This window comes from Microtus ochrogaster, linkage group LG4 (assembly GCF_000317375.1).
Source record: "Microtus ochrogaster isolate Prairie Vole_2 linkage group LG4, MicOch1.0, whole genome shotgun sequence".
Lineage (NCBI taxonomy): Eukaryota > Metazoa > Chordata > Mammalia > Rodentia > Cricetidae > Microtus > Microtus ochrogaster.
The window spans coordinates 61591286-61603517 of NC_022030.1; the positions used below are offsets into that span (position 1 = coordinate 61591286).

General features: G+C 49.3%; 1 protein-coding gene across 2 annotated transcripts; it reads right to left on the minus strand.

The window, feature by feature from the left end:
• Positions 1–325: 325 nt before the first annotated feature.
• Positions 326–11739, minus strand: Ackr3 (atypical chemokine receptor 3). Of its 2 annotated transcripts, none has more exons than XM_005361706.3 (2): positions 11653–11739; positions 326–2204 (listed from the first exon to the last, which is right to left on the minus strand). In XM_005361706.3, the coding sequence occupies exon 2, from the start codon at positions 2161–2163 to the stop codon at positions 1075–1077; it is 1089 nt and encodes a 362-aa protein (XP_005361763.1). In that variant the 5' UTR covers positions 2164–2204; positions 11653–11739; the 3' UTR covers positions 326–1074. The 2 variants fall into 2 exon arrangements, with proteins under 2 accessions (XP_005361763.1, XP_026641863.1); XM_026786062.1 differs by lacking the exon at positions 11653–11739 and adding an exon at positions 11381–11588.
• Between the last annotated feature and the right edge of the window lie 493 nt (positions 11740–12232).

Consider the following 12232-nt stretch of genomic DNA (forward strand, 5'->3'; position numbering starts at 1 on the left):
CTACCCAACAGCCATGGAACCACACCCACCCTTGCCTTCTTCATCCTCCCCAAACTCATCACTGTCTGAAAATGGCCCTTCAGGAATGAAGCAATAGTGCTCCCCCTGCCCAGATGCTGCTAATCCAGCCCCCGAGCCGCACAGTTGGGCTGTAAGGTGTTCTCTCTCACTGAATATCGTTCTTGTGTGTGCGGCCACACACATCCAGACTCCACACACATCCAGACTCCACACACATCCAGACTCCACACACATCCAGTCGTTAGCAGCAGGCATGCCATCCAAAGCCCAAGAACACTTTCAAAACGGAGACCCAGATGCAGTCTTAGGAAACAAAAAATCTTTATTAAAAAAATAACTTACAAATAAAGAGAACACTCTGTTCCCTTTGTTCACGGGTTTGCAGCCAGAAACATAACTCTAAATACTGTTCATGTCACAAACTGCACTGCGGGGCAGTTTTTGTTCCATATCCTGTGCAGGCACAAAACACCACACAGATATAAAACTATTGTAAATAAAACATTTCAGCCAAGGCTGGCATAAATTTATACATATATATTCATATTATATATATATAATTTCAAATCAGCTAACAATTAATGTCGTCCTTAGTCAAAACTCAAGTCCAGCTAATCTGAGGCCTACGTGTTCTGAATACAACACCTCCCATACAATATTTAAAATATATTTAACTTTCAAATACATTTATAAGGTACATCCATAGTGAGAAAATAAAGTCTTAAAACTTAAATACAAAAGCCGCCAAGTAAAAACTTGAGGAGACACAGAAGGTTCTATTGTACAGATGTCCATGAGCCTATCCTGCTGCTGGCTTTAATACACAGCTCTGGCTGCACAGCACAGCCCCACCTGCTGCAAGCTGTCAGGGTGAGCATCCCAGTGACAGCCATCTTGCCTGGAGAAGGAGAGACAGGAAGTGTTGTCACGCACCTTCTTCTCTTCATGAAACCCAAGCAACCAGACCCAAAGCTACATGGCTTTCTTCTAGAAACCACAGGGCCCAGCTTCCCACTTGCCACACGCAGACATCCCCAGACCTCTGCAGAGCAATCACTTGGTGTTCTGCTCCAGGGCTGAGTACTCGGTCTCTGACACTCGGGAGGCGTCAATGAGCTTGGTGAGGCCCGTCTTGGCTGAGTACTTAAAGATGAAGGCCTTCATCAACTCGTACCTGTAGTTGCGGTTGATGAAGCTGTAGAGGACCGGGTTGATGCAGCAGTGCACCAGGGACAGGCACTGTGTGACATGCAGTGCCGTGAAGAGCACATTCTCCAGCTGGCAGGTGAACGGGATGTAGTGTAAGATGGAGAAGATGTCCAGGAGAACCACAGCGTGGTATGGCAACCAACACACCAGGAAGACCACCACGTAGGAGAAGATGATCTTCCTACTGCTGTGCTTCTCTTGGTCACCTGATGCTGACATGGCTCTGGCAAGCAGGAAGTAGAAGATAGCAATGATGGTGAAGGGAACAGCAAAACCCAAGATGACGGAGACCAGCTCCATGCCTATCAGCCACTCCTTGATGCTGTGCTCGGGGTAGAAGGACCGGCAGTAGGTCTCATTGTTCGAAGCAGATGTGACCGTCTTCAGGTAGTAGGTATCAGGCAGGGACACAAAGAAGGCCAAGAGCCACACCAAGACGCAGACAACACGGCGTGCCATCTTCTTCTTATAGCTAGAGGTGCTAGTGAAGTAGGTGATGGAGAGATAGCGGTCCACACTCATGCAGGCGAGGAAGAAGATGCTCCCGAAAAGGTTGATGGAGAAGATGAGGTGTGTGACCTTGCATGTAAGCTCACCCATGGGCCACTGGTTATGTTGCACGAGACTAACCACCCAGACAGGGATGGTGATGACGACCCACAGGTCTGCAATGGCCAAGTTCAAGATGTAGCAGTGTGTGTCATAGCCTGTGGTCTTGGCCTGGATGTTCACCCAGACCACCACGGAGTTGGCAATCATGCCAATCACGAAGATGAAAATGTAGATAAAGGAGAGGGTGTACAGCAGCACGCTCTTGTTGGGCATGGTGGGGCACTGCACCGTGTCTACCACAATGCAGTCACTGCTGTTGCAGGGCCAGTTGATGTCGGAGTAGTTCCCAGGCTCCGCGTAGTCAAACAGATGCACATCCATGGTCTGGAAGAGAGCCACCAAAGGACCTACAGCAAAGGAAACTGGACAGACAGAGAGACAAGATCATTTCACAAGGAAAACCTCGGGGCTCGGTCAAAACATTCGTCTGGGGTCCTGAGCATGCTCATCTGTTTGGCTTTTGCTTTATGATGCCTTCAGAAAGAAAGGAGGAAAGAAAATAACCTTCGTGGACTGAAAGAAGCAAAATCAAACACACGCCAGCTACAGCTACATGAGGCCGGAGAGAGGCTGGGCTTGTTTTCTGTGCATTTCCACGGCTGTGTTATGGAGGCATCAGCTTGGCTGTGTCCTGGGTGTGAAATCAACATGATACAGGGGCCAAAGAAATGTCAGACCGTGGAGCCCTGGCCACAGCAATGCTGACGGCCTGCCTGTGCTCAGCAGGAGTCCACAAGAGCCATTTTACTGACATCCCCGAGAGTGGCAGGGTTGATTTGCTCCTGGCATGAAAATTACAAGTGTGTTGCTTTGGTGTCTTAATGAAAGCACTTTAAATTCTCTTGCAAACTGCATTTAAAATACGACTCTCTTTTTAGCATTTTTGCAATATCAATCTGCTAACCTGGACCCTCCCTGGGTCCTCCCCTGCCCTCAACTGACAGTCATGAAGGCCACAGGAAACACAGCCAGCATGTATGGAATGCCCTGCCATCTTATTGTACCCCAAACTTCCAGATTCTGGATTTGCTGGGAGTTTTCAGCCAAGGGCAAGCAGCCAGCTGCTTCAAGCGCTCAGTATTTGCCTGGTTTTCCATTTCTTCCTTGCTCTATAGAGACTCAGGAGCACTATGTGCCAAGACCCAAAGCACATAAGCCACCAGCCACCTGCTGTGTATCTGGAGGGCTGGTGAGCTCACTGACCTGTCTGACTGGAGGTCAAAACTCTTAGCTGTCACCATGTCACACCTTGTGAGAATATGACCCCAGGGTAGCACTATGCCTGTGGTGATTTCTCCACAGACACTGTAGGAACTGCCGGGAGCTGTTTTCTATTGACCATCTGTTCATGGTTCTGGGACAATCGACCATGTCATCACAGCCAAGCTACACTGCAGGATCAGAAAGAAGAGGCATCCAGTCACTGGTGATAACTGACACAAGCAAGCTTGTCTTTCAGGTTCACTTGCGGTGACACATGAGAATTCCCATGGGACAGCAATTTGTGGGCTGGTGCCCAGGTGGCTGACCCCAAGGTATGAAAAACCACCAGATCCACGATTGGACATACCTGGGTTAGAATTATGGCTTCTCAATCATATCTAAAAGAAGATTTAACCACCTGTGTCTGCTGTCCCAAGGCAGAAGGGCACAACACAGAATCTGAGAACCCACCTGTACTCCACAAAACCTCACCCCAGCACCTGCCAGGACACAGGACTCTCCAGAAGGAAGCTATCCCTCACTACAGCCGGTCCTCACTAGCTTGAATGCTGGCGGTGCGCTCTTAGGAATACTAAGTCCTCAGCAGAGGCAAAGTCCAGAGCTTGCAGGCAAGAGCAAGTCAAAGGGCTTTCTCCTTCAGGACACGGGGAAAGGAATCTTGAAAAGCAATGACTTCTGATACCACCTAGGATCACACCACACCCCCAGCCCACAGCAGATTATTTGCCCCTGAACCCCAGTTAAGGGAGATGGCCTGAAGGCTCAGATGGGGCTTCCTTCCTGGCCACCTAACTAGATTCCATATCCTCAGCTGCTGATGGAAGGTCTTGCCTTCTGCATGGGGAGCTTCGTCCTTCCTATTCAGAGCATCTTCCATGGATGGAGTGGACGATGGTCCTCAGAGATATCCTGGCAGGTGGACCCAGAGCCCATGCAGTTTAGGAGATGCTGGTTCTGTCCTACGACACAGCTCTGAGAGCTTCAGAAGAGCAGTCGGGGCTGCGGACAGCATGTTCCAAAGGACGGGTTCTCTGTGACCTGTTAGACTGGCCTATGATAGAGGTCAGCCCCAGGTGACTTAGAACTGTACGGACACACACACAAACACACACACACACACACACACACACACACACACACACACACACACCCTGCTGGCTCTGCACTCTGAATTTCTTACTTGGAAGGAACGACCCAGAATTGCATCCTTCATGACTCCAGAGCAAAGACCTAGTTTCTTTTCACTCGGTTTTATTAAAATAAGACAATGGGGGCACACAGCTACAACCCCAGCACTCAGGAGATGGAAACAAGAAGATCCAGAGTTCAAGGTTAGCCTCCACTATATAAGAAGTTGGAGGCCAGTCTAAACTACAAGAGACACAGTCTAGACAAGAGCCCTCTCAGTATCCTTTAACCCAGAGTCTCTAGAGAGCATCAGCGATCGGAAAAAATATTCCCAGGCCACAAGCAAAAGGAAAGACGGCCACGGGTACCACGGGAATGCTCGGCTGACAGTGGTGTGGGCTCTTCCTCGACCTACTGATCCAGCTTGTGGTTTGAGTAATCACAGTCATGGAGGCTGAAAATCCCAAAGAAAAAACTGGCTTTGAGCCTAGATGACTTGACCTTGGATCTGAACCTGTCCTACTTCCTCTCCACATCAGGAGGCAGCCCCTGCTTCCCACCTCCCTTGCCTCCAGTGCCCAGGCATGTGAAGTGCTGGCAATGGTCTACAAAAGCCCCATGCAACACAGGGGACAGGAGTCGGTGTCTGCCTTCTGTATTCCTCCACTATCCCTGCAGAATTAACTCTCTGGCTCTCAGGTACCTTTGCTAATCCTGGCTTTGCTGGGCTTTTAGAATAGCAGCGGATGGTAGCATGGACTGGAGGACCTTCACCCAGCCCTTTAGCTTCTGGCTTTTACCTTTGGGAAAAGATCCTTGGTTTCATGACTATTGGGCTCCAGAGACACAGCAGTATTTCTTGGGCAGGCACAGAGTCCCAACCACACCTCCTAGTGTGTCTCTACTTCTGAGGCTCCTTGGCATGGTGGAAGAGTCTCAAGTAGGGGCAAAGCTGTTAGGGTACCATTCTGAAGGACAGAGCTGAAGCAGGTGACCCCTCCAGGCACTGTGACTAACAGTCACCTATTGTGGGCAGCACACATCCCAGCCAGTGGAAGCTAAAGAGTCTCATCTTGACTGCCCCTACCTTCCCCTGGCCCCTGACTGGATGTCTCTTTCTTGCCAGAGAAGGCTCCTGGAAACCAGACAAAAGGCAGCAACCAGACCCACTCTGCTTCCAACAGGTGACTAAAACAAAAACAAAGATGCCAAAGGGTCACCCACAGCCTGGCCTTCATCATCTAGATATCTTGCATGTATTAGGTTCTAGCAACAAATAAGACTGATTCTAGAAAGAAAATGATAACTAGACAATCCATCTGCTTGGGAACAACAAAAACTGCATGTCACGTGGGTGTGGTCTGCACCCACAGCCCCTTTGCAGGACATCAGGAGTGTGCCCTCCCAACACTAGTAATGCCTGCCCATCACTGAAGCAAAGAGCCCTCCTCCATTTCTGGCTTAATCCTCAGCAAATGACCTTCAGCGTTTATGACAGAAGCAGAATTCCGGTAAATGGAATGGCATCTGCCCACAGTCCTTGGACTCCAATTGTCCTGGATAAGCTCTCTGAGCAATCTGAAAGTGAAGGCTAGTGGGAGGAAAACGACCTCCCAGAGAGCCCTGCATGGGGACCTGGACTCCCTGGAGTGGACACAGGGGTTTCCTGGGCAGTTCATGAAGAACGCTACATTCCACACAGATCTGGATGGGCAGGGATTTGTGTCCAGAATTAATGTCTCCTGGTCATCATGACTGCTCGGTTTTCCCAAACTGCCCAGTCACCTGCTGCTGCAATCAACCCTGTTTCCTTCCCGGCTTCTAAACTAAGAGCGATTTGTCGGGTACCCCTGCACACGGTCTCACGTTTTGCTCCCTCAAAGTACACCCCTGGGAAGGCCAGGATGAGACAAAATTCTGATGCTTTCCCAATTCCAGTGTACCACATCTGGGTAGGGAGGAGCAGAGCCTTGAAATGGTGATTTTATTCTATGATTTTACAAGTTCATAAACATCTTCTTGAGATACCCGCGTGTCTACTAATATACACCTTAGGTATCTACTAAAGCCAAATTTGCTTATCAGCCAAAGCTGCCGACAGTATAAATGTTCAACACTAGCAGACTAGTGCAATAAAGTGTGGTGGTGCATCCACTGTTTGGAATACAACACAGCTGTAAAGGGGGAGGGGGAGAAGGGGAGGGAAGGCAGGCTACTTTTAAGAACAAGGGTAGTAAATGGCTCGCAAATGCTGTTGAGCGAAAGGCAAGAAGAAGCAGATGCGCAGCAGCTTGCAACAATCCCACTGATGTCAGAGAAAAGGCAAAATCACGAGCGGTTTATATGCAAATGCATGCCTATAAAGACACACAGACAAAGATCTACAATGAGGAGAAGACACCCTGGGCGGGGAGAGTAAAGAGAAGGCAAATGCAGAGGCAGCCTTGGCATTTTTACTCCAGAAAGAAACAAAAACAAAAACAAAAAACCCACCTAAATGATTGGCAAGTTTACATCAAAATTATGCAAATTTTAACAGAGGGAGGAATGAGCTCCTGACCATCAAAGGTCCCTGCTCCACTTTTCTGGGACCAGAGATTTACCTAAACAGGAGTGACTGTCTGGGCTCCCTCTTCCCAAGACTGACTCCCTTAGTTCATCCAGTCTTGTCTGCCAGGGACTTTGCCCATTACCTACACACAGACATCACCCACATCTGTCCAGCTCTCCCATAGGTTCACAGCCTATCAAGTTCAGCCATGCCTCCCAGTCCCAGTGGCCCAGGAGCCCTCTCTGTGAAGTGGAAGTTATTCTCAGAGATATGCCTCTCGCTTCTAAGGTTCACTGCTCTTCATAAAATGTCCTGGATCACACCCAGCTGCTGCGAGCAGCCTGCGGTATCCAGCTGTTTTCAAATGGCTCGCCTAAGCTCCCTAGCATGCCGGGACAGCACCAGAATTAGAAGCATCCAAATTTAGAGTCTCCATGGGGTGGTGGTTTGGGCTGCGATCCATATGTCCTTATCCCCAGAAAGATCCTTCGCGAGAGTGCCAAGTGTGTTCAGGTGTCTGGCTAAGGCTCCCCAAATTGCCTCAACATGTTCGCCACATCCCATCGGAGAGCAGAAGATCCTTCTCAGCCTGGTTCTGTCCCGCTATGCACCGCAAAGCTGTCCACGTCGCTGCCCATCTCCTCCCCATCAGGTCACATTCACCTTTGTCCCACCAATGGAGCACAGGGACCTGACAAGGCCGTGCTCCAGGGAGGTCAGCAGCCTGGGCAACACTGAGCTGCACTCCTTTTCCAGCTCATTCCAGCTCATTCAGCTGATCTTCTTCTCAGAGGCACCACTCTGGAGCGGGTGAAGCTGTCAAACCAGGACCACTCCCACCCAATCCCCATCCCCCACCAGGACCCACCATCTAAACAAGGCCATCAGGAAGGCACAAAGGCTTGCCAGCCTCCCAGGCATGGGTTCAGTAGAAAGGTGGGGAACCTTCAGGAGAAAAGAGACAGATGAGGGACAAAACACAGGGGCCTTGCTGAGTGGTGAATCACTGTCTTCATGGAGGAGAGCAGAGACCAGAGATGACCTTGACCTATGGACAAGGACATCTGGCTTTAGCCCATCTATGCCAGCACAGGTTTAGAGAAAGGCCATGGCTTTGGGACAACGAAGGTTTAAAGACAGAGGTGCCACACAGTTGAGAAGGCCTGGCCCAGGATCCCCCCGACAAACGCTTGCTGCCCCACAGAAGTCAGACTAGCTAATGTAGTCCCAGAACCTGCTTGTTTAAGAGGTCATCTGGGCCTGGCAGACCACTGCCTCCACTTCCTTCACAGATTTCCCACAACACATGACCTGTGTCCCACATGGAACTTCCCGGAGAAAGTGTGGACTCAAACCAGGAGGTGACATCTGCCCAGCTGTCTTCACTATCTACGCTTTTGGAAACAGGTCAGGGCAGGTGACAAGACAGAGGGATGGAAACAGAAGAGGGCAAGGGCTGCACCTTGTTCACACTCCAGCTCAGTGGCTCCCACTTGGGTCCTGTGCTGCAGGCACAGGGTTTCCCTTTGGCTGGAGAGTCTACACAGAGAGTGCTGCTGACTCGGGCCAGTCTGGCCACCTCTGCAGACCTGTGAAGCAACTACCCACCAAGGAGGTAATGGCTGCAGCGTTGCCGATGAACCAAATCCTTTAGTAAGTCTACTTAAAACTCATGCCCAACCCGGTGACATCCACCCAGGCAGCTCTCCATGGCCAAACACTAGTCTAGAAACACTAGTGCAGAAAGGGACTCCCATCCCCCAGCACCGAGCCAATGGGAAACAAATGTCATCTTGACCACATTTGCTGTGGCCCTGAGTGACCTTAATTCATATAAGTAAGGAGCTGCTTTGAATTATTTGAGAACTCAAAAAATAATAAATACAGAGAGAAAAATCCACACCCTGATTCCGATACAGGCCACCTATCCCAGGGGATCTTGGCTGAACTTTCCACCAACACAGGAGAGGGCCTCCTTCACTGTGAGCACTCACCAGACTTAAAGGAACGGCCCATCCAGAAACCGGATCAGAACCATTGTGCTCAGGAGCCCAAGGGAGCAGAGTCTGCATGTAGTGGAGAGATCTTGCCATCCCTGTACCACACAAAGGCTGCCAGCTGGCAGGATATCACCAGAGACTGCATTCCCACCAGCTTAGGACCTGGGCAAGACAATGGGAGGTCCAGAGTTCCCAAGACCACGCTATGAGAGCTTGGGTTCTTCCTATATATCACCCTCCAGAGTGTCAGAACCAACAAGAAAACTAGAAGATCCAGTGGGCACAACCTTCAAACTCAGCTTCCGTGCTGCCCGGGGCTCCACCAGTAGCAATTCAGGGCTACCCGAGACAGCCTCCATCTCTCCCAGCTGTGGGCTACAGAATCAAACACTGTCCACGTACCACCTACTTGTTCTCTGCAAAACTGTGCCCACAATATTTCACAACTCCTGGGACGTGCTTATTAAAAATAAAAATAAAAGTGGAGTCTTGGGGAGGGCAGGCTAGCTGTTTCCTTCTTAAGCATCTCTAAGTGAGCAAATTCTTAGCCAGAAAGGCATCAACTATCCCCTGCAGAAAATGTCCTTGGCCTGACACCTGGTCCCCTCTGTTTATTTAAGCTGTTTGCTTTCATTGTAATCGAAGATGGGTGTCCCAGTGTCTGGGGACTTTGAAAAAGCTCATCACTACACATGATTATCCATTTTATCTAAACACAGAAATTTCAATGACAAGACTTTTTGTTTATTTACTTATTTTGAGGCACGGTATGTATGCTATGTAACCCAGGCTGGCCTCAAACTCACTGCAATCCTATTGCCTCAGCCTCTAGACCTCTAGAGAGTTGGGATTACAGGCATGCACCCACCTAACAAGCAACAAGAAGCATTTTAACACCGTGCCAGTCCTTAAGAATCCTTGGACTGCTTAGTTTAAAAATACAAATGCCTTCGGGCTCAAATTCCATTCTGTTTGCTACAAAACCTGGGAGAAAAAATAAAAGTTCTGAAATCTCTGAGGTCCTTTTGTCCTCCCTCAGAGACTCCTAAAGTTTATAAAGTAATGTCCCTTTCGCCTCAGCTCTGAGAAACTCCAACTTCCCTATGTGGATTTGAAAATAAGACCTCTTTGCCTCAAATCCTCACACAAAAAGCCACTGTTCTGATTAACCAGAGTGTTTCGTCCTTTTTTTTTTTTCCTTTTCCATCTAGAAAGCCTATCCTTGGCCCAGCTCTGGGCCTGATTAGAAATCATAATACCTTCTTAGCTCCCTAAGGACTCACTATTAATTCTGAATAAGCTAACCTCCAAAGTTCTGACTCGGTTAAGCACAAGCATGCTGCCGTGGAACTTTCTGGAACCTAAAAATATATGTCTATGTGACTGCCCCGTGCATACCCCTTTAAAAGCAAACTGGAGACGGAGTGGAGCAGAGCGCAACAGGCAGCAGGCAGGCAGTCAATTTCCCCAGTTTTTACACCTCTCTTTGCAGACAGCTTTCCTCCTGCCCCTGCTGCCTCCTGGAGGCAGTGGCTGAGCTCAACCACACAGGGTAACCCTTGGTGTTTACTGCTCAGACAGGGGGAAATTGGAGCAAAATGTTTCCAAGCTGGAGCTTGCGCTCTGCTCCTACCGAGTTGTCGCTCCATCTGGGGCAAGCTCTTTTTCAGACAGGAGAAAGACCGGGGCTTTCTCCATTTTAAAATCTGCTGCAAGCTACGCACAAAAACCAGACACCCCGCCCCCCTCTCCCCGCACGCGCACCCCGCTCTCCTTTCTGGTCCTACCCATTTGAGCTCCACATTCTCCTGAACTAAATGCACACAAAGCAGGCATCTGCTTCTTCAAAGAAAATCAGAAAGTTTCCACACTGGCACAGTGCAGACTGAGGTCTCGGAGATGCCGCCGCCCCCAGACACCTTAAAAAGATGCTCGCTCCCACTCCGGAGAAATTAATTGATCTTGTTGTGAGCAAATGAATGGAGAGAGACACAGAGAGAAAGAGACAGAAGGAGGAAGAGACAGCCAGTCTGCCTTTCACAGCGCCTCATTCTCCGAGCAGCAAGCAGCCAGGAGTCTTGGCTGACCACCCGCCCCTGACCTCACTCTCTGCCAACCTCACTCGCAGGCACCCCGTGAACCTTTACCGCACCCTATCAAAACTCCCCAATACTCACAGTTTACTTGGAGAGAAGACTGAAGTTATAAAATACTACACTTTTTTGTGCCTGTTCCCCCCCTCCCAACTGAAGTTGAACAATACTTTCTCAGAATGAGATGAAAAGGGATGCAATAAAGAGATAAGATGAGCTGTATTTAACAATCGTGTTTACAACTTTCAGAATTCTTGAGGTGAGAATTTCCCCTAAAGCACCGAGTTTAAACCCATCCTAGATTCAGACACACTTAGCCCAGTTGTCTGGTCTACTGGAGGACACCTCTGAACACAGCATCTGCCCTTCTGAAAGTATGTTTGTTTTTATAGCCAGTTCTAAGTACTTCTAATCTAGTAATTCGAAGCAGAACAGGTAAACAGTGGTACCAAACTCACCCCCAAGCCAGCTTTGGGCAAGCTGAATGGGGCATTCCCCATTCTCTCCAAAGTTCCTCTACCTCCTGGAACTTAAGTACTCACAGCAACAAATCAGAGTCCAGTAGCAAAAAAGTACACACGGAGATTTCCCTCCACCAGTGACTGAACTCGGATCCCCCAAATCAGGAGTAGTTTGCAATGCAGGAAGGCAGCAGGCAATCACCCTGAGTTTTCAAAACCAGACCTGCCGGCTCAAAAGCCACCAGCTCAGGGAGCCAAGAGTTCTGTGAAAAAGCCCACTTCCCGTAAGAACCGGAGCCCTGCCCCTTGCTGTCGTTGCTCAGCAAAGCTGACACAGAAAACCGCTTTCTTACCTCAAGGCTGCCTGGGCTGTGGTTTGCCTTCCTGGCTGTGAGCTCTGCAGGCTCCTTCAGTGCTGAGCAGTTTGTAGCAACTGAGATCTCTCAGGCTCCGGACTTGCCTTTTATATACACTGCAGGAAGGCGCCTCTAGGTGGCAGTTTTGCAACCCTCATCGCTCTCCCTCCCTTCCTCCCTCCCACCACCAGGCAGGCAAGCACACTTGTATACAGGCACACGCCCTCCTGCAACCCTCTCTGGGTTGTTGTTTTCTGCACAAACACACTCTTGGGAGCAGGAGCCTTCAACCTCCCTTCCTTTGCAAAGTCTAGACCCCATGGGGGGAAATGTCAACAGAAGAAAAACCAAAAGAGATCCTAGTGCTTTGCAAAATAATCAAATATTGATCTGGTCTCAGGTATATCTTTAATAATCTCATGAGCATTGGGGGGGGGGGCATTTCCTTTGAATGCCTGTAGCTTCAGGGAAGACTTTGTTCCCAAGACAGATTACTCTGAACTTCTGAACTTCGGTGTTGATTTGTCAAGCTTGCCCTTTTCTCTGTCAATGCCTCCGAAACAGAAGTCACACTTTG

Bases quoted from the DNA above. Each gene is read 5' to 3' on its own strand.
- Ackr3 (XM_005361706.3), bottom strand. From the start codon at position 2,163: ATGGATGTGCATCTGTTTGACTACGCGGAGCCTGGGAACTACTCCGAC.